We start from the raw sequence: 22,220 nt of genomic DNA on the forward strand, positions 1-22,220 counted from the left end.
CAGCACTGTGAAGGATACCCGCGCAGCACAGCTGTTGAAGGCATTACGAAGCAGATAGTGAGCTAAGTTTGGGGTGGGGATTTGGTGTTTTGAGTTTCAGAAAAGATGGAGAGAGCACTTCTTTACTTCTTAACAAGTGGTCAATAATTGATTAATTATCAGCCAGATTAAACAAGAGAAAACGTAAAGCAGCTAGCTAAACACTGTTCACAGTCTGTTATAGTTCTAGGCCATCAGCATATTTGGAGGAGGACTTGTAGACTTGAATAGGCTGTAGACCAGTGTAAATAGTATATAGGCTATTTATGAAGGCACATTATTGCTTCTTTAGGCTTGTTTGGGGTGCTGTATTGTTTTTCAATAAGTATGGTCCTCCCAAATAACGTAATCAAACTCTGTGTGTGTGTGTGTGTGTGTCTGTGTGTGTGTGTGTGTGTGTGTGTGTGTGTGTGTGTGTGTGTGTGTGTGTGTGTGCACGTGCGTGCGTGCGTGTATGCATGCGTGCGTGTATGCATGCGTGCATGCATGCATGCGTGCGTGCGTGATAGGTGTGTGCTAAGGATAGCTTGTTATCTAGCATCTAGAGTCTACAAAGACTCATTCATTTACCAGCGCCAATGCTTGAGCCCAGTGAAAAGCGCCTTCAATTAAGCAAACGATTATTCATGGCTTGGGCTTTGAAGCATCTGGGTTATCTGTTGCTAGGCAACGCCTTTAATTAAGTAACCTTCTGCTTCCAGATGTGATGATTAAAGTAACGCAACTGAGCACAGTATGGCAGCCTCAACCGTTTTAACACATTTGTGTAGTTGTTTTTTTAAGGGCCAGGGGTTCTTTTTAAACAGTATCTACATGAGTGTGTCTCCAGGTTTCTGCCTATGCAGCAGCACACACACACACACATACACACATACACACTAATGTGTACCAGAAGTGTCCTTCCACGATGGTGGAAAAGGATTTTGATTGAAAAACCTGCTTTCCGTTCCCTGCTGTGGAGGAATCGGAGAGTGAGCATGACGCATACATAGAACAAAGTCACTCAAGTGGTGTTTTTATGGACTGGTAGGTAAAAATAGCCATGGTAAAAGCAGTGCTGCCTGAACATTACTGTCAGCCTCTAAATAAATTCTGTCCAATCTCCCAAAATTTCACAATCTCACATCAATCTCAATCAATCTGCATGTATCTCATGTGCCTTTGTAGCTACAGTACGTTTGTACAACCAGACAGACCACATCTGCTCATTCAAACTCAAACTTCCTATCAGAGGTGGAATAAGTACAGAAAATCATACTGAAGAAAAACATATCTTTACTTTGTCCTACTCAAGTATTGGTGAATCTAAAAATCTATTTCAGTAAAAGTAAAAAATACTCCTCTTAAAATATAATTTTGGGTAAAAATGCTTCTTTGATTTTAATTAGCTTCTTTTTCTTGAATATTATCCTCAATGACATATTGCTCTTGATTGGAACTAAGTGAAATGGTTAAAATGGCATGCACAATCCTGCGTAAGTTCAGTTCTGGCAGATTGTTTTATTATTGGCATGTCATTTTGCCTCAACATGTAATTAATGTAATTAGTTTTCCATCCCTGGTTCCTGTTGACTATAGCCTGCTGCTGACTCATAACATTGCTCTACACCAAATGCTCGAGCATTGTCTACATGCTGTACATATCCGTCTTAATTGCATCAGAGTGAAAGAAAATGACTGGTCACCTTTCTCAGGGAGCACTGGGCACCGACCACAGAGAGTAGATGAGGCAAACCAAGTCATGAGTTGTAAACAACTATCACGTGTTCCCCAGCTCTTGAAGGAAACAATAAGGAAATAATAGCCTATGTATAACAATGTAAGGACACAATACCTTATGGTCCCTTGATTACACACAAAAAAATGTTGTGTCACCCGCTTCCCTAAATTCTACATGGTCCAGATCAAAACTAAAGTCCGCCCTTGAATATGAATCACCCCACAAAGGTCACAACCAGTGAAGTCGACAGAGGGGGAAAGAGGTCTGTTGTCCCCTGACCAGTGAAAATGGGGGCCCATTACATTGTATGACTTTGTCCAATGCCCGGCCAAAGCTGTCAGCGGCCCTGGTTATGACACACCAAATCCCCCCATAATTCTACAGCCGTCAGCCGGCCTATTTTTCTGTGTTGCTCTGCCTCTGTCTCCAATCCCTTTTTGATGACTTCATCAAATCTCACATAAAGCTTCCAGGGCAGCCAAGAATTGAACTCACAATCTGCTTTCAACATGATCCAGGTACACAACAAAACAAACACTCTTCCTCAAGTAGCAATCATGCTCTAGCCCAATTCCAAGAAAGCCCATTGTTGTTTCTTATTTGTCAGCAGTAAAGCTTAATCTAGTTCTTCAGAAATATAGGACTGATGTCTAGAGCAGTGGTTCTCAACTGGAACAGTCTTGGGACCCACCATTTTTCACTCTCATTCGGTCACGATCCAATTTTTTTAGCAATTCTCAAAATGTAACCAAGACTCGAATGACTGGTTGCACGCTATCTATCTCGCATAAATATTCAGATTGTATCTATGACAACAGATGACACGGAGTTCACTAGCCTATCAAAATAAAAGTTGTAAAAAATTTTTTAGAATTACGTTTTTTTTACACCAAGGCTCCGCGACCCACCCATGACCCCTCCACGACCCACTTTTGGGTCGCGACCCACCAGTTGAGAAACACTGGTCTAGAGCATGACGTATTTAAGGTAATGGTGTGATCAAGCATTGCAATGCAACATTGCTCCTGTAGTTGTTTATGTAAGGGTTAACGTTCGGCGAGAAGGTCGCTACCGTGGAATAGCAGCACGACAGAGAGAATCTTTAGACCCCGACGCGGAGCGGAGGGGTCTTGTTCTCTCTGAAGTGCTGCTATTCCACAAAGCGACCGACTCGCCGAACGTTAACCCGCTTATTATATGGATATACTTAAATGATTCACACATGGCGGGGACATTTCTTTAGGCCTATTTAATGTTAAGTTTATTACAGTTTTTCATGTCAAAAGATTGTTGCTGCGCAAAACAAAACAGTGCCGTTGTGGAACACCGCTAGCTAGGTAGCCAGGACAACAGGTGTTGCCTATCACAGCAGCTGATTAGAGTCTTGTTGAAAAGTCGCTTTAGCAGTGAAAAGTCTTGTTGCCATTGACAGCGGTCTGATATAGACCAACCCGTCCGTTATCGAAAAATAACAGACGTGCGAACGTTGGGGAGCCCCATTGAAATTAATGGAGCATTCGACCGATGACGTCACACCATATAATAAGAAAATATAATGTGATTTTCAATGTCTCACAGCACAACGACATTGAAAGTTTGATATTGGTAATTGTCAACAGTAATTATTGCATGCATGTTAACTCTGAGCACTAATAATGGAAGCCGTTCTATGATCACTTGACACAAGATCCAGGATATAGTGGGAGGTAAAATCAACAGAGTTTACCCACTTCTCCGACTTTAATAATAGCTATTTATGGAGACGCGAAGTCTCAGTGGGCTAAGGAACGCTGGTTTGACCCAAGGTCATTTCCTGACCCATCCCTGTCTCTCCCTCCAACTCCACATTTCTTGTCACCATCTTCAGCTGTCCTCAGTAAAGGCTTAAGAGCACCAGAAACAAATAATAAGAGAAAGTTATTTCAAGGGACACTGTGCAGGAAATGGTCAAAAAAGGTACTGCAACTATGCTGCTCATTGAAACTGGGCTGCCAATTGCCAAATTTGAACTTTACATGAAAGTTTACGAAGTAAGAAACAAATATTTTCTAGTATGGTCCAAGTACAGTCATTTTTGCAGCTAAAAATGGCTATTTTTGGAAATTCAAAATGGCGGACCATGGAGAAGATCCGCCTTTTCATGTATGAAAAGTGCAATTTTTCCAGTCATAATGAATACTTAGAATTTGCTGCCCATTGAAACTGTGCTGTCTACTTACAAATTAGATATTTTCATGAATATGTACTAAATAATGAACTAATATTTATATGACCAAAGTACAGTAAGTTTTTAAAAAATAGTGGACAATGGCGAAGATCCCCCTTCTCATGTATGAAAAGTGCACTTTTCGAAGTCATAATGAATACTTAGAATTTGATGGTGGTGGTAAGTATTCATGAAAAAGGTAACAGTTGTGAAGGGGCAGCACGCCACCATTCACTGATGTCTTTTATGCCTTCCTTTCCTTCATCCTTCTCTCAGCTCCTTCATGACAACACACATAGCGTAAGGAAGAATTTTCTATGCTAAATGTCACCACCAATTAGAGAGCATATGCACACATTGACGAATGGCTCTAGCTCACTCCTGTTGCCATGGGAAACATGGGCTATTACCGCTATTGTTGACATTCTCTAATGGCCAGGGAAGCCGACAGAAAAAAGGGGTCAGTTGTCCCGGGCCCAGAGAGAGAAGGGGCCCAGAATTGGGTCCCCATTACACTGTATGTACTGGGTGGGCGGCCCTTTCAGATGACTTTGTCCGGGGCCTGACCAAAGCTGTCTGCATCCCTGCTAATGGCCAACATGTAACATTCAGCCGCTCTAACAATGAATGGCTTATTATGCGGTTGGGGGGATCACATTGTTCAGCTTAGTGACCAAGTGTCCCACTAACCCTCACTAACCCTGCGGCGCACTCACAATCATGATGTGCAAGACAGGTTTTTTTTTTTTTTGCAAAGAGGTCAGTTGTTCTGGGCCCAGGAAGAAATGAGGGCCCAAAATTGGGCTTTCATGTGACATTGTCCTGGGCTGGGTCAAAACTCTCTGCAGCCCTGCTCTGAACCACTCAATCAATGGGAGCTAGTATGAAAGTTCTGTCACTAAGATTCAAAGGTTTCTACCAACACCTAACGTCCTCTAACCAATTCGTTTCCCCCTCTCCGTAAGATATAGTATCTCCCACATTAGCATCATCTCATGGTTACCTACCGCCCAATCACAGGATGCCGAGCTGAGAACCCCGTCTATGTCACTAACACATCATTTCTCCCTCAGCCAATAGACTGCCTATGCCTCTTCTAAAAAACATATCCGGTCTAACTTTCTTCTATGCTCCCTATACCGGCAGCTGATTTCGATGCCTCCTCCACCCTTCCAGCAACTGTCAGGAGTTGGTTCCCGACTGCTTGAACTAACTTCACATTCTATGTCAATGTTATTAAAAGTCACTAATTTTCATTTCTGCTTCATCAAGAATTTGTGGTAAGTAGGCTGTATGGTCACAGCGTAGAAAGGCACAGTAAAAGAAACCCTGACAACTGTCAGCAAAGTAGAAACACAGACAGTATATGAAGTGTTTGGTTTCAAAATTGTGCATCCACCATTTTTGACTTTTGCATTTTATTATTGGAAATGACAGTTCGGAAGTCCTATCATCTACTGTGTTTGAATTCTTGCCATTCAAATATTTTGAGAACATATTTTTTTAGACCATAAAATGCATTTTGCAATGCAATGCAATGCAAGGGAATGCCCAATACAAAAATGCCAATTTCCCAAAATGTTCCAAAATGGATATACATAGTTTTGACAAGAAACTCTTCATATGCAGTATTCCTCACTTGCAATGCTTTCATCCCCTACCCTCACCTGCCATGTTATCAGACAAAACCTCCCCCATGTCATTTGAGTGACCCAATCCTGGATCTGAACGTTCAGATACAGACATACTGTACGTAGACTGACAAATGGATGTCAGACATAGAGCACATAAAGCAAACCGCACATCCCAAAAAGTCTGTGTGGTGACGGATGAGGCGCACGTGCACACGCAGACACGCACACGCACGCACGCACACGCACATGCACTCACACACACTCCTGACAGCCCCAACCACCTTTGACAGTTACCTTATTGAGTGTTGTTAAACATGGTCATGACAGCACAGGGCTATTACAGTGAAAAAAAGATGATAAACTGATCAAATGTGCCAGATGGCCACTTGCAGAAACCATATGCAAACCTCCTGAAGCAGATTGTTCTTTCAGTGTTTTACTCTAATGATGTTCTGTGGACCCACAATGCATAGTAAATGTATGGGCATTCACGAGTGTTTTTGATTGGTCACAGCAGCCGTACCCATTTGGTGGCCCTAGGCAAAATATAGACTGGAGGCCCTTTTGAATTACTTTCCCTGGTATTTACCACGGTGGGGTGGAATGTTGGGTTCCCCCTACAATAGGCAAATTTGGTGGAGCCCTAGACCAGGGGTTCCCAAACTTTACTATGCCAAGGCCCCCATACACCGGTAGATTCCAGTCAAGGCCCCCCTGATATTGGCCGTGCCACACTATTTCTGTCTGTGCAACCGGCTTCACAACTCGATGAAATTGGTGCATTCCTAAAACCCATTCAAATACTATAGAAAGCAAAATACATATAAACATTGTAAAGAAGAAACTGATTCCATGTGGATTGTTTAGCTTATTTTTGGTTTATTTGAGATATTTAAGTTATTTAATGTATAAAATAATTGAGTTGATTTCACAATATTTTTCCTGGCAACAGCCCCCCTGGCATCACCTCGCGGCCCCCCAGGGGTCCCTGGCCCCCACTTTGGGGCCCTACTGCCCTAGACAACTACATAGTCTGACAATTGGCAACATCGGCTCTGATTGGTCATAGCTGTTCTTTGATATACTGCTGATGATAGTTTCAAAATGAAACCAGTGAAAAGGGTGGCATTGTACAAAGAAAGGTTTGTTTTTCTTTATTACTAGGCACCATCGCTGTAAAACAATGCATATTTGTATGTTGTTTATATCTAAATCGACATGTACAGCAGATGCATAAACCATGAGGATTGATTTATTTGACATGGAGATGAAGACAGGACAGCAGTCTCACAGCTAAACCAATATTTGAATTCAGATATGCAGCTCTTCACGCCTGTATGAACGCAAACATCAGCCTGCTAGCTCTGTAGACCGCACACCGTGTTTTACCCATTTGTAGTCCTAATATCAATTCAGGGTATGACTTATTGTAATAATATGGTGTCTTCAAAGTCTTGAACGGACAAAATGATACATTCTCTGTGACTTTTAATTAAGAATACGAATTCATTAATTAAAAATACACAGGACTTCATTAGCAAATTCCCCAAGGCACACGGATTAAGATTTACACGTACTGTAAGCACCCTGATGCCTCAATAGAAAATGCATATGCATCATGGGGGACTGGGATGTTGTCATCATTAGTACTCTTAACTGTCAGGATAGAGAGCTTGCAATATGTATGTTTGCTACTATGATGGGAATGGCATGTTGGTGTGGTGGAACATATTTAAAAACCCTCTGTGAATTGTGTGTGCGCGCGCGCGTGTGTGTGTGTGTGTGTGTGTGCATGTGCATGCGCCGTGCACATGTATATGTGTTTTTGTATGCGAGATAAAGAACTTAAAGAAATGATGACAATAGAAATATTTATTATCATATTCTTGGTCATGATCACAATGCTTAGGAAGGAAATAAAACTGAGCCATTGAAAAAAAAATACAAATATGGCATATGCTAACAGCCATTTGCTTGCATAGCCAGGTCTGCTTAAGGCTCGAGGTGCTAAACTGTACAATGTCAATAACAGTAGAGATAACATTTTATGGACATTTTCCTCCAGGAAACATTACTGAGAATATTGCACTGTACAATCCAGACATGACTCTGAAAAAACTGAAGATTACAGAATGGTTATGATGCTATTGACCTTTGAACGATAAACAACGACGAGTAGCAAACAACGAGAACTGACGAGTGGCAATCATTGCTTGTTTTGAGATGATAAAAAGTGCTATTGTGTGATTGTGTCCTAAAAAAAACTATTCAGTAAGAATTTGATTCAAAGAGCCACCTGCAACCACTCTCATGCACGTCTCAAGGGGCGGCAAAAACAGCATGTGATATGAACATGAGATGAAACATGTTTCTGTAAAACATCCTCACCGATGTACATTTCAAACTTTGATGATGTTGGCACACAAAACATGAGACTCACTCCACTTGGCTTGTGTCTTGTACAAAGTCTCAGGCAGTGATGTGGTCTTGTGTTTTTCCTTTCTGTGACCAGAGAAAGACATCCTGGGTTCCACAGCAAATGTTTGTTTCAGCCACTGAACTGGAGAAGCTGGTTGTTAATAATCAGAACTTTTCTTCAGTAATAATTAGTGAAATCACCTTAAGTGCAAGCAGAGGGGAAAGTACAGTGTATATACTGTACATGGCAGGTGTCTCATTGGTTTGTTTACCACTCTCTAGAACCCTGTCGGTGCCCGTGCCTTCATCACATCTTGAAGTTGCTGGTGTGTTCATACCGCAAGTCTGAGCTTTTGGGAACCAGAAAGTTGGTTCGCAATGAAAAAAACAAAAAATACCTTTTCTCTGCAAACTGGGGATCAGCAACTTCATCCAGGTAACAAATGATCACATACGGAAAAGGTCAGAGACCGGTAGGAACGTGGGTGGTTCGTAGCGTAGGTAAGCACTTAAGTTCCAAACGTAACTGGTGTGGGCACCGGCACTATTCTGGTTGGCCTGAAAACTGTCTGTCTCTGTATCTGTCTCTCTGGCCTCTTGACCCTCAAGTGTCAACAGAGGTGCTCTAGTGATTAGTACAATCACCCTTGTTATTTTCAGGACCTTGACCCTGTCAAGGGTCAACACAGTTTTTGTTTCGGTGTGTGTGTGTGTGTGTGTGTTGAGGGTGGGGTGGATTGGGGGTGTAGTGACCTTGTTGTTGCTGTTGCTTGGTCAGGGGTCCGTTTCTGGAAAGCGTCTTTGCTAACGACGTCCTTCGTAAGAGCGACTCATCTCTCTCTCGACAGCGACGCTCACCACTAAATCCAAGGGAATGGTGTTACGTCTTAAGACGGTCTTAAGACGGTTAGCAATGACAAGAATCGAGAAACGGACCCCTGGATTAGTTCTGCCAGTGTGTTTCCCAACAGAGCCAGCAGCAGCCTACGATTTAGCTGTTGTGGATGTATATCAAGCAATTCTTTGTGCATCGGTTCGAATAAACGTTTAGGACCACGAAGGACAACGCACAAGTTTTTACTTCCAAGTCTTGTGTGCCACGACTGAACTGTTCAGATATGTCTAATTGGGTAATTAGCAAATGCCTCACTCTGTTCCTTGTCTTTTTCGTGACCCTCGACCCAGTCTAGTGCAACGACTGGTCAAAAGTCTTGTCTCATTAATTCTTCATGTACCACCAAACGTGGCATAAGCATTCATCAGAACTCTTCAGAACAAGAACGTAATTGGGTAATTAGCAAAAGCCTCTCTCCGTTGTGTGTCTTTTGTCGCGACCTTGAACCCTGGGGGGTCAGGGGTCAACGGTGGGGGGGAAAGTGCTGACCTTGTTGTTGCGGCTGATGCGTCGCTCGGTTCGCGGCCGCGGCTGCTTGGTCTGGATCAGCTCCTCCGGGGTGTTGCCTAGCGGCGGCAGCAGCCTGCGCTTGCTGTGCCGCGTCTCCGGCAGCCACTGGGGCGGCAGCTCGAAGGGGCCGAACCCGAACTGGGACGACGCCTCCTCCGGGTCTGTGGGCGTGGCAGGGGCCACCTGGGAGGAGTGGGTGCAGGCCAGACTCGGGGAGGAGGATTTGGGCAGAGGCAGGCCCGATTCCCGTGTCCCTCCCTGGGCGGTGTGCTGATGCGGCTGGTGGTGTTGGTGGTGTGAATGCTGGCTCGACTCAGACCGGCTCACAGACCCCACAGTTCTCGCCGATCCGGCTACCACCGTCAACTCCTGCACCCTGTGGTGATGATGGGAACCCACCGAGCACACGGAGGGAATCTCCTGCCTCACATCCCCCTCCTCCTCCACCTCCTCCTCCTCCTCCTCCTCCTCATCCTCCTCTCTCTGGCTGAAGATCTGCTGTTGTCCAATGTTGAACATCTCCAGCAGCTGGCTGCCAGAGCGCGCAGCCGCCTCGCCTCCCATCCCGCCTCCTCCCCCGCCTCCCGCTCCCCCCACCCCACCGCCATCGGCGCCATCCCCGTCCCCCAGGCCCGCCGAGCCCACCGCATTCCTCCGGCTGCAGCGCCTGTGCGCCCGGGCCAGCAGGTCGACCAGGCAGTGCCGTGCAGAGCGGTTGACGGTGAGAAACAGCAGCGGGTTGGTGAGCAGGGACAGCTTGGGCACCCAGGCGGCCGTCAGCCACAGCACCAGTGGCGGCGCAGCCGACGTCACCGGTGTTAGCCCTGGAGAGCCGCCAAGGCTCCCTGCGGGTGCGATCAGCTGGTATACCACTAGCACAGCGTAGGGGGCGCTGCAGAGCGTGAAGAGCAGCACAGCGGCCAGCAGCGTGGCGTGCAGCTCGGCCTCGCGCTGCGACACGTACGGGATGGAGATGCAGTTCTGCGGTGTGCGCAGCGCCGCGATGATCACCTTCTTCTTCTGGCTGGCGCTCAGCGCTCTGCGGATCAGCACCATGGCCAGGAAGACAGCCGCCAGCGGCAGGATCACCGTGGTGACGTTGTAGACCACCACGTAAACCAGATGCCCCAGCGAAGGGCCTGGGCCTCCGGCTCCATCAGCCATGCCAGGGCCTGGCCCGGCCACCCCTGGTGCCGGTCCTGGGCCAGGACCGGGGCCGGGGGGGCCAGGGGAGCCGGGGGGGCCAGCGGAGCAGGAGGAGGTGGCGTAAATGTCGGTGACATTGGTGACCACCAGCACGGGGACGCTGGCCACTGTGGCATGCACCCAGATGTAGATGACCAGGTCTCGAGACTTGGTGTCCGATATCTTGCGCTCCAGTGGGTACAGGACAGAGTAGTATCTGGATGCAGAGAGAAAGAGAGAGAGAGAGAGAGAGAGAGAGAGAGAGAGAGAGAGAGAGAGAGAGAGAGAGAGAGAGAGAGAGAGAGAGAGAGAATGTAAATAAAAGTAAGATTATTAGAGTAGAGATGAGTTCCCTGTTACAATTATTAGGTAGCTACATTTTAACCAAGTATAACTGCATGTGCGTTTATGTACTTGCATTGTACTTTATGTTTAGGATTAGGACTAGGTATGTACAGTGTAAGTACATAATATTACATGCTGATAGTATGTAGATACGATACAAAGGTCACGCGTTTACACATGAAGAGCTCTTTTCCAAAACGCTATATCCACCATTTTTGACTTTTTGCATTTTAATATTGGAATTGACTGTTAAGAAGTCCTATAATCTATGTGTGAATGCCTGCCATTCAAATGTTTTCAGAACAATGCAATGCAATTCAATGGAAAGCCCAATACAAAAATGTCAATTTCCCAACATTCTATAAAATGGATATATCTCATTTTGGAAAAGAGCTCTTCACATACAGTACCGTAGTCTCTAATGCATACTGTAAATCTAAACGCATTCTCACTCAGCGTATGAGGAGCAGCACAATGGAAAAAGGAAGTAACAAAGGTACAAGGGAAAACCAGCAAAAAAACACCATTCAAAAATAGCAACTAAATTCCCAATGCATTGACTAGAAATAAAACTCTCTCTGTTCCTCTTGGAGAACAAAATGTTCTGGATCAACAAATAACTGCCTGGCTGACTGCAGTGCACTTTCCTGCATGTTCCTCACTGTGTGCAACTGTGCATTTATGTGTGTGTGTGTGTGTGTGTGTGTGTGTGTGTGTGTGTGTGTGTGTGTGTGTGCGTGTGCGTGTGCGTGTGTGTGTGTGTGTGTGATCCCATGAAAATCCTAGAGAATGGAAATTAGCTGAATTAACAAATAATGTACAGGAGCCGACCAACGTAATAAGATGTCAGAGACTTCCTCTGCTAGACAGAGAATAGCATTCGGCGATATCGACCCTTCTTCACAAGTGTGACAGATACAAAACACTTGTGCAAGTACACACACATACACGCACACACACACGCACACGCACACGCACACGCACACACACACACACACACACACACACACAAGTAAACAGATGGAGATGTGTGGAGTGTGGTAGAAGCGGAAATGTGTTTGAGGAAGGTGTGTGTGTGTATGGGGGGGAGGGGGGGAATCTCCTCAGATCCCCAACATAAAATAAATAATTCAAGGAACTGATGAAGGGGATGTAGCAGACACGGTTGCTATGGAAGCAGGGTCCTTCGAGCCGGATGCTGGGGTTGGAAAGGGATCCTGAGTTGAGAAATAGAAGCCAGAGGAAATAAAAGGGGAAGCTGGCAGGAGCTGCAAGTGCTTCGCTCCCAGCGGGCTGCCACTTGGCTGTGCACGGTAATGGAAGACTGGACATGGCTAACTCCACCGGCTGAATCGATCACTACTCACTTCACACCCTGTAGGGAGGGACCCACCGTGGTAGTACGGCATGATTAAAGAGGTGGGTTGGTGAAAGTGTGAGGATGGATATTGGAGATTGCCTCTTTCAAGCTGTTATTATTAAGTAAAGCACACTTTTTATTACTGGTTTTGCACCTGAAAGTGGATTGTTAGTCAATGTGCCTGAGTGGTGTGTTAAGGGGTTGGGGTGATTTCACAGGTATGAATATGGTCGTATGGAGTTTAGACTTTTTTCAGATGTAATGAATTTGTTAAAAAAAACAAATAGGCCTGTACTTGCTGACTGGCGCCGATCTAGCCGTTTTCACACAGCACAATGTGTTTTTTTCTGTCTTTCTTGATTTACTGTATACTGTATTACTAACTATGCAGTTATATTGCTATAGATAGAGTTCATTGGGTCTTTTGTTGCCTAATGTATCCTCTTTCATGCTGCTGTTATTTTTTGCTTTTATTAACTGGCCATGTTGTTTGCCTGTCTGTTTGTATGTCTGCCTGAAGTTTTGGGTTGCCTGAAGGTTGCGTCAAGCACACAACATCACATGCATCAGACATTCACATCACCGTCCCTCTCCACCAGTCCACACTCCACCTCTGTCCACACATTACCCTGGACCACATATGCCACTCACATATCCAGCACAATAGCAACATTGCTGCTGAGCAGAAAACCAACATGCACATACACCACCTAAATGTGTACACACATCATCATCTCTGTCCACACACTTCACCTTGGTCAAAACATTAACCACTTCCAGAGGTGGGCATAGTAAAAGTAGAAGTAAAAAACAAAACCTGCCATAGTTTCCTTCCGATTCAAGCTACTTCACACTGAATAGCTGGTCTACAATTACTATAGAGCGATGTAGCTGATTCTGCGCTGGTTGGATCAAATTTGGGGTTTTTCCTTTTAGGTTTTTACGTTGTTTTTTTTAACAACAACGAATAGCCACCTCATAGGGTACAATGGAGTAACTGGTGTAACGACTATATAATTTCATGTGCTGATGTTGTAATACACCATACATGTATTTATACTTGTACTTTGGCCCCCTCTGGCCACACACTCGACCTCTGTCCACACACTCCACCCACCTGTCCAGTGCGATGGCAGCAAAACTGAGCACGGTGGCAGAGCAGAAGACCTTGTGCAGGAACTTGATGGCCTTGCAGAAGAAGACGGCGCGGAGCCACGCGCAACACCGAGGACTGGCACCGCCGCCGCCACCCAGCGCCACGTCGTAGGGCACGCACACCAACGTGGCACAGATGCCCGCGCACGCCAGGTTCTGGATGAAGCGGCCCGTGGCCGACTTGAAGACATTGGTGTAGCAGGTGCACCAGAGTACCGCTGCGTTGGCTGGCGATGGGTATGGGTGGGGGGCGGGTGAGGTTGTAGAAAGAGGTGGAGAGAGTGGTGAGGGAAGGAATGATGAGGGGAAGAATGGAGCAGAGATGGACATACAAAAAAGGGAGAGGGAGGGGGAGGAGTGGGGAGGGAGAATGGAGGAGAGGGGAATATGCAGAAAGAGGGAGGGAGAAAAGGAGTTGAAAAAGAGAGAGAATGGGGGATGGAGGATGGATGCAGAGGGTGGAGGAAAAGGGAAATAAAGAAAGAGGAGGGAGGGAGATAAGCGAGGATGAAGGATGGAGAGAGGACGGAGGGAAATAAGGGGGAAATAAAGATGGATAGAAGGAGTTGCAAAGGGGAGGAGGGAGAGAGGGGGAAATAAGAGAAGAGAAGCAGGATGGACGGAGAGACATTAAAAACAGTTGTGATAGGGAGGAGAGAGAAGGACAAAAAGAAAGAGGGACAGAGGCAGGCAGATAGAGAGAGATACAGACAAATAATGACAGAGGGAGATATACGGAAAGGGAGATGCAGAGATGAATGAAGAGAAGGGCAAAAGAAAGAAATAAAGAGAGATACAAAGAATAAGACATAATAAGGAGACAGAGTGAGTGATAGACACAGAGAGACAAAGAAGAATGAAAAGAGGAGTTTGAGAGACACCGTTGGAAAAATGGGGAGAGGAAGAGAGGGAGATGATTAGCAAAATCATCAACATTGGACAAATGGTGAAGCTGTATGTATGCAAGGTATCCACTGGCATTGTTCTGTGTTGACAACACACCCAGGGAAATATACAGCAACCTACGCAACATCCTACACTGAAAAAAAAATTGTACAAACTAGAAGCAGAAGTACTGTTAGAGATGTATAGTGGCATGGTATTACATAAGTTCTACTTTGTAATATCATAATACTAGCATTGTAATTACATATTTAAGTACTTCTACTTCTACTTGATACATCTCTGGTTATGTTGACCAGTTTTATGAAACTGGGTTAATTTAGAGGCATTCAACACAGTTGTGTTGAAAGAATTCCACAGTTAGGATGTATTCGTTTTAAAAAGTTGCATTGAATGTATTAAACAAAACCTTGGGCTTAGCCAACACTGTTAGGATGGATTAATCCCACACTTAATTTAGAGGTATTCAACATCGCTGTGTTGAGATGTGGTGGATTCATTAAAGAGAGTTGAATTGAATGAATTAAACACAATCTTGTTGGATTTAGTTAACATGGTTAACAGGCTTGTAGCCTAAAGCTGATGATACACAGGGCAACTTTATGACCAACGTGCCCCGGCAACGACTTTGCAGAATGATGTTTAGATTGTTCATCACATAAATTTCTAAGAGAACTTGGATAAGCCATAGACAGCATTTTTCAACCCTTCCATCAGAAAATGAATAGCTTATCATGACGTTGCCGGGCAACATTGCTCAAAAAAGCTGCCATGTCTACCATCACCTTTTAGGGATTGAATTCCAACCTACCAGGTCGGTGGGAGGAGTAATTAACCCCTTTGTGCAGAGCCTTTGTTATAACCTTACTGTCACTGACACCAACATTATACTGGATGTGCCTTAATCTGTTACTTAAAGCTCTCGGTAATGTCATGGCAATGTGATGTAGTTGAGTATTTTCAGCAAATAGTGAATAGGCCCACCAGCAACCCCATCTGCACTAAGAGGCTACAGAGAGTAGCATCAAAACAAAACTTTGTTGCATTTAGTTAACATGGTTAACAGGCTTGTAGTCTAAGGGTTTGATTTCCAACCTACCAGATCGGTGAGAGGAGTAATTAATCCCTTTGTGCAGAGCCTATGTTATAACCTTACTGTCACCAAAATTGTAATGGCTATGTCTTAATCTGTTACTTAAGGCTCTCGGTAATGTCATAGCAATGTTGTTATCATGTAGTTGAGTATTTTCAACAGTGAATAGGCCCGCTGGCGACCCCATCTGCACTAAGAGGCTAGCTAGTGGGCTACTCTCCCCCCATTCTCCTCCATGACTGAGGTACCCTAAGCATATGGAGACCTACAGTACACAATATCCGACACAAGAACCTATATAGCAAGCAACACAAAAAACCTATAGAGTAACCCAGCGCTTCTTGAGATGACGCACACCTGGAAAAAGGGGCAGCGGAAGAGCAATATCCATTTGCCCTGATGTGAAGACCTACAGAAAAGGCTTTCACCGTATCAGCAGGACAGTGATGTCTGACATAAAACCATCTTTTTGAGCGCAAACAAGAGGCTTTTCAGGAAGGGAGGTCAAACCTATTTGTGTGAGACAGACATGCACACACAGACACACACACAACAGGTGCACTCAAATGTACACACACACACACACACACACACACACACACACACACACACACACACACACACACACACACACACACACACACACACACACACAAATGTACAGGATGTCCTTGCCTGAGTGCAACATAGCACACATATGCACATACACACGTAAGCCATGTCCTTGGAGACATCACACGTACAGACAGACAGACAGACAGACAGACAGACAGACAGACAGACAGACAGACACACACACACACACACACACACACAATATGAAATAAAAAAACAGTGTGTGGTTGTAAAAGAAGGTGGTTATGGTGTCCCCACTCCTAATGTCACGCTGACCGCTTCAACATCACCTTACTTAACTGAACCATTTTCCTCTTCCATGCCACCCGACAAGCACCGCACGAAGACATGTCATTATTTCCCATCTGCTGAAAGGGTTTTAAAATCCCGAGCTGCAGTAGAACCTCCCCAATACCTATTTTCACGAAGAGGGAAGGTCAGAGAATGTGTCAGGATGTTCTGTCCATCTCAAATTCTATTTATTTCACTCTCATTACTAGGAACTCAATCTCTCAGGTCTCTCTCAAGTCTCTCAAGTCTCTCTCTCTCTCTCTCTCTCTCTCTCTCCTCAGTGCTAATGTCTTCCTTGAATTGAGGAAGCTCTGTCGGGTGCAATTCTCTGAGTGGAGGTCAGAGTACAATTGAGGGGCTGAAACTCAATCAGTGGTGTGCAGATGAAGACAATAGATGACCACTCCAGGGAACACATTGTTTTGCAAAAAAGTGAATATCGATCGACTCCAGCATCACTTTGTATTTCTATTGCCCAGTATTAGGCTATTGAAAGTGAGCTTATTCAGTGCATGTTAACCAATCACAGAAAACGAATGAAGTATGACGGTTCATTGTGACTGGACCTCAAGACTCATATGTCTCGCAAAACGAAACTGAGAAAATTCAATGGAAACGCTTTGTCTTTTTTAAGTTATTTTTTAAAAAATGTACCAGAATGTGCGAGTTGAAGTCTCGAAGAAGCTATTCAATGCTTAAAAAAAATAGTATTTTTGTCAGAAACATTTTAGCCCATTTTTTAGAAAATAAATTTGGTTCGAGTCCATGACTTTGTCCTGGATTTTTTTATTTTGGTCCACTGTCAATTTGAGTTTGACACCCCACCAAGACATGGTGAGTTCAAAGAGGTGTCTTGGCAATCTGCACATACTGTAGCATCTGGTGGAAAGCAACAGCCAGTGCATCATCAAAAACCCCTTTTCCTCATCCGGTGTAAATGCTAATACGTCCTGATACATTGTGGAGTCTCTTCAGGGGGATCACACTTCAGAGGTTGAGTTGAATGCTGTTCTGGAAGGGCCTGTGTCCAACATGTAGTTGTCAGTTCTTATGGGTTTATTTTGGCTGTCCGAACAGTTTCAAACTGGAATTTAGGCACAACATACTCAGGCTCATCCTAATACTGAGAACTATGTGAATCTATAGGTGATCTAAATACTAAAAACAAATCAGTTTTAAGTTCACCAGATACTAACTCCTGTAAGTGTCATCAAAATCTGTCCATCATCCATCATCCACATTAGAGTGTTTTTAAATGATGAAACCAACCAAGTGAAGGTGAAAACGTACCCTCCTCCTTGATGCAGGTAATTGGAGGGCTTAGGTTAGAAGTCAGCATGGTGGTGCTGGTTTCCCAGGGGGAAAAGTGTCACATTTGATGGAGTCAAAGTTGATTTCGCACTTCTGTGAATTGCAGTGAAAAGATGTTATTCAGGATGCTTGGGGGGAAGTAAACACAACGTGTTTATGTGCATGTGCATGTGTATGCACTTGTGTGTGTATGCACGTGTGTGTGTGTGTGTGTGTGTGTGTGTGTGTGTGTGTGTGTGTGTGTGTGTGTGTGTGTGTGTGTGTGTGAGAGAGAGAGAGAGAGTGAGAGAGAGAGAGAGAGAGAGAGAGAGAGAGAGAGAGAGAGAGAGAGAGAGAGAGAGAGAGAGCTCAAGGCTTATGACTGACTTCCCCAGGTGGTTCCAAATGTGATTTTTGTTAGTCCACCATTCAACAGGCCAGCTTAATAGGCTGCTAACTTTGTTTTCCAATATTCCCACATCTGTGGCTAACCGGTGACGCAGGCCTCTCAAAAGAAGACTCTGTATGAGGCTGAGAGCTTCCTTGACAGAGCCAATAAAGGCATTTTTTTCTGCCATTTAAATGAGCACGTCATCCAAAGCTCAACAGAAATAACCCACAAACCCAGCGCTCTTATTTTCCCATTTCAAATGGGAGCCAAATATAGCCAACCTTCACTAAAAAAAGCTTTCTTGTAAATCACGACGTGACTGTTTATGGGAAATGTCGTCAGCACCTCATGACCCCGTTTACTGGTTAACTGTTGTGGCAAAATAGGGGCTCAGTGGCGTAATAGGCCGTACTATTTATGGGCACATTGTCTATGGGAACGCTGGTTGAAATTTGAGTCATTTCCCATCCCAACACTGTCTCTCTCCCAACAATTTCCAGTCTTCTCTCTACTGTCTTATCTAATGCAGGCACAAAAGTAGCAAACGGCAAAAGTGACTTGAGGCAAAGTGCAAAGGCCTACTCCAAAATCTAATTCTGTGATGAATGACACTTGGTAAAGCCAGGTGTTGAAATCAGAGTGCCTTAATTATAGCCCTCATAGAGTGCAGTTTTGACAAACCGTAGTAGTTGGACTATAAAGTTGACATTGGCGCAGGCTATTTCCAGAACAGATTTGAATGTTGCAGTAGGCTATCTTAGCAGTGGTAGGTGTGACTCTTGCTTTATTGCCATTGTGATACCAACTAGCAGAGTTCTGCATAGAATGTTGGTTAACTTTTTTCCCATAGCCTTGTATCGGTAGTGCTGAACTATCAGGTTGGACCTTTAGCTCAGCGGTACTGTGCTGTGCCTCCCATGCCCGAACTGGAGCGTTGGCTGACAGGTGGCAGGTTTGAGCCCCAAGTGGCGAACTAGAACAGGATCACCTCAGTTGCATAAACACCAGTTGAGTGTCAATATCACAAAGACAAAAACACAAGCTAAACTAATTGATTTTTGAGTTTTCATCTTTCAGTTGCAATAACCTGTGGCCTTTGATCATACAGGAGCATAATAAATATACATAGGCCTATTGCTATTTTGATGTTCATCTAGCAGAATATGCCGGGTCTTTACAAATTCATGGCGTTCTCCGAAAGACTTGAAAGGAAAATGAACACTTTGCCAAAATAAAAGGACATTACGTAAGCATCTACAGTAGGCTATAGCAAATCCTAATCCATAAATCTGTTGCAAACAATGGCATATTTGGATGTGAATGCCAATCCATGTCACTTTCAGTGGCATTAGTAGCAGTGGTATTACCAGGTGACCTGTTGAGATTTTGAGCAGGAGGATGATACCCCCCAAATGTAGGCCACTGTAATTAAACAATTTGTCCATTTAGTGTGAAAAGTGACACATATCTGAATCTGAACAACTGAACATATGTCGTGTACACACACACACACACACACACACACACACACACACACACACACACACACACACACACACACACACACACACTGGATGTAGTAGGCTACATAACATGACAGCATAGGTGCCCTCTGTCTTAGGCTACTCGTGAACCTGAGAACTGAATGATGAATTTAACACATGTATGTTGCAATTATGTAGCCGCTGTTCCCCTTACCCAGTAGTGACCCGATGAGGATGAGGATCTGGGCGGCGGTGGTAAAGTCTCTGTAGGTTTGCTCCTGGATGAAATAAACGTTTTCCAAACGCGTCACTTCAGTTGAGTGGTTCTCTTCCCACGGATCCACCAGAACCGTGCTGGTCTGATTTTTCAGCTGAATACTGGCAGCAGCGGTTAGGTTACCTGTCCCATTTCCAAAAAACGAGAGCCAACTCCCAAAGTTGTCCACATCCATCTTTCCCATCGGTTTGGATGATTGCTTCACATCCTAAAAATGTTCAGATGTGACTGCTGTTCTGAGTTTTCTGGTACCGGCTACTAACACCGCGCTGTGCCAAATATGGTTTATACACGTCCGCACTGGTTGTGATGCTCCTTTCAGAGGTCCAAGCATGGCTTGAATGCAATCTCGTGCTTGAGAAACGCCCTCAGCAGACTGGCGACACCTTCGGCGTCGACATGCTGTCACCGCCAATTGCTGCGCAAAACAAGATACGGGTGAATGAAACTGCCCGTTTTGACAGCTGATGCCAGAATGTAATGTCCATGATCCTTTACATCGGCGCCCAGCTTCCCTGTAAAACAACAACCATACACTAAATTAACAACAGGCGAGTAGAGACCCCCCCCCCCCCACACACACACACACACACACACGATATCCCAACTTAATCTTTTGATAGGTGCTTTGTGCCTATCGCCACCACATAACCCGGTTTCTCGAGCTGTAACAATGAGCACCAACTAGGCTTTCATTCGTTGAAACCATTCTTCTGAAAATACATAAGCCGTTTCAATATCCTTGTGGTAGTGGTAGGACATCCTATGCTAATACACAGTGTGATATCCATATGCCACAACTCACATCTCACTAGGCATCTACCTATCCCTCTCCATCATCGCAGAGTGGGCTAATAGTCATGCTATCACGACTGTTTTTATAAACAGTAAACGTTTAGGCTACCTCACCCAAAGCTTGTTCCTGGAGTGAGGAGTCCTGTTTTCCTCAAGGAAAAATAGCCAGAAATGCTGTTCCACGTCACAAAAAGGGCATAATGTCCAGTCAAGGCGTCTTTGACCGCGCGCAACTGCGTGTGAAAAAGTGGAAAGCGCTGAAGAAAGGACTGCTTTTGGAGATAACACTCTCTATTCGCATGTGTCCCTATAGCCTACAGATTCGTATGCAGCATTTTCATCCATTCATTTAATTACATCGAACCAGTTGTCGCGTTCTTAAGCTATCCTATGCATATCCAGACCGTCCATATTCTGCAAAATGTGACCGGCTAATTGGTCAGTAGGTATACATAGTCTGTCACTCTTGACGTGCCCCCAGTACACCTCAATGCACCTCACAGTAAGGGGGGAAATTCCTCTCGTCGTGACTGAGTCTTGCTTTGACCCTTGACAAAAACGCCAACAGACAACCTTACGGAGGAGTTTCCATTTAGATTTTCATATTAAGAATCTAACTAGCGTGGTCCTGACCTGCACACATCACAAGATGCGTGTGCGTGCGCGTGCGTAAGAATCACATACGGCGCATTAGTCCAATTTCTCGATTTCTGCGAATGACCAGCTCAGACCTTGGAATATTAGTCTGTTGTTAATAGATCGTATCGGTATCCTCTTCTTCTTTATAAAATTGCAATTAAATTCAAGCAGGGTCATTCAATAATACTTTGTGGAATTCTGATAAGCTACAAAAGCCACAGTGGCGGCCCTGCGTCTCTTACTCAGCTATAGCCTAGGCCTATCAGCCGCATGTCACAAAGTTGTTGACCATTTTCTCACTCCCCTGAAGAGTAGGGTAGGCCGATAGCAGCCTATGGGCTCATCTGCACCATAATCATCTATCTTGTGCTAGGTTATGTGGGCACAGGAGGGTCTTTGAAACATGTATTATAATGTACAATAGTAGAGAATATGGTCAAACTGATCAGCTGTGCCACAGTGATTTTTAGATAGCTCTCATCGTACCGTCCTTGAGCATTGCCCCCGTCAGGTGCCTGTTGAGCTACCACACATCAAGTGGCCCTTGCGCCGCAGGATCGTCCAACATTAATACGACCAGCAGAGGGCAGACAATGCCCAAGTTTACATGATGCTTTTAAATCAGAATGAATAATTCACAAGTAAACAGTTTTGTCGAGTTTACATTTAATTCAGAATTGTTAAATGTTTACATGATGTTTTCAAAGCAGAGTTGCATTTAATTCAGAATTACCGGTAAATTGAGTTAATCCTGAGATGAATGCCTCACCAAATCAATAAGGAGATGCCCTTTAAATGAGATGTATAGCTGACTGAACAGACAAAACAATTACATCAACTAGGAAAACAAGAAATTTGGTTCAAGCTTTCAGCGGTGCTAAAGGCCTGCATCGTGGGTTGCCTTTGTGTAAATAAGGGACTTTCCACCTTTTGGGACAGAGGCTTGAAGGACGAGATTTTATACATATACCTAGG

General features: G+C 44.5%; 1 protein-coding gene across 1 annotated transcript; it reads right to left on the reverse strand.

Moving 5' to 3' along the window:
• Nucleotides 1-7,175: 7,175 nt before the first annotated feature.
• On the reverse strand, nt 7,176-20,792 carry gpr176 (G protein-coupled receptor 176). The gene is made up of 4 exons (XM_063222279.1): nt 20,721-20,792; nt 19,749-20,326; nt 13,430-13,694; nt 7,176-10,824 (listed from the first exon to the last, which is right to left on the reverse strand). The coding sequence occupies exons 2-4, from the start codon at nt 19,993-19,995 to the stop codon at nt 9,369-9,371; spliced, it is 1,968 nt and encodes a 655-aa protein (XP_063078349.1). The 5' UTR covers nt 19,996-20,326; nt 20,721-20,792; the 3' UTR covers nt 7,176-9,368.
• Nucleotides 20,793-22,220: the final 1,428 nt, after the last annotated feature.

Source organism: Engraulis encrasicolus, chromosome 18 (assembly GCF_034702125.1).
Source record: "Engraulis encrasicolus isolate BLACKSEA-1 chromosome 18, IST_EnEncr_1.0, whole genome shotgun sequence".
Lineage (NCBI taxonomy): Eukaryota > Metazoa > Chordata > Actinopteri > Clupeiformes > Engraulidae > Engraulis > Engraulis encrasicolus.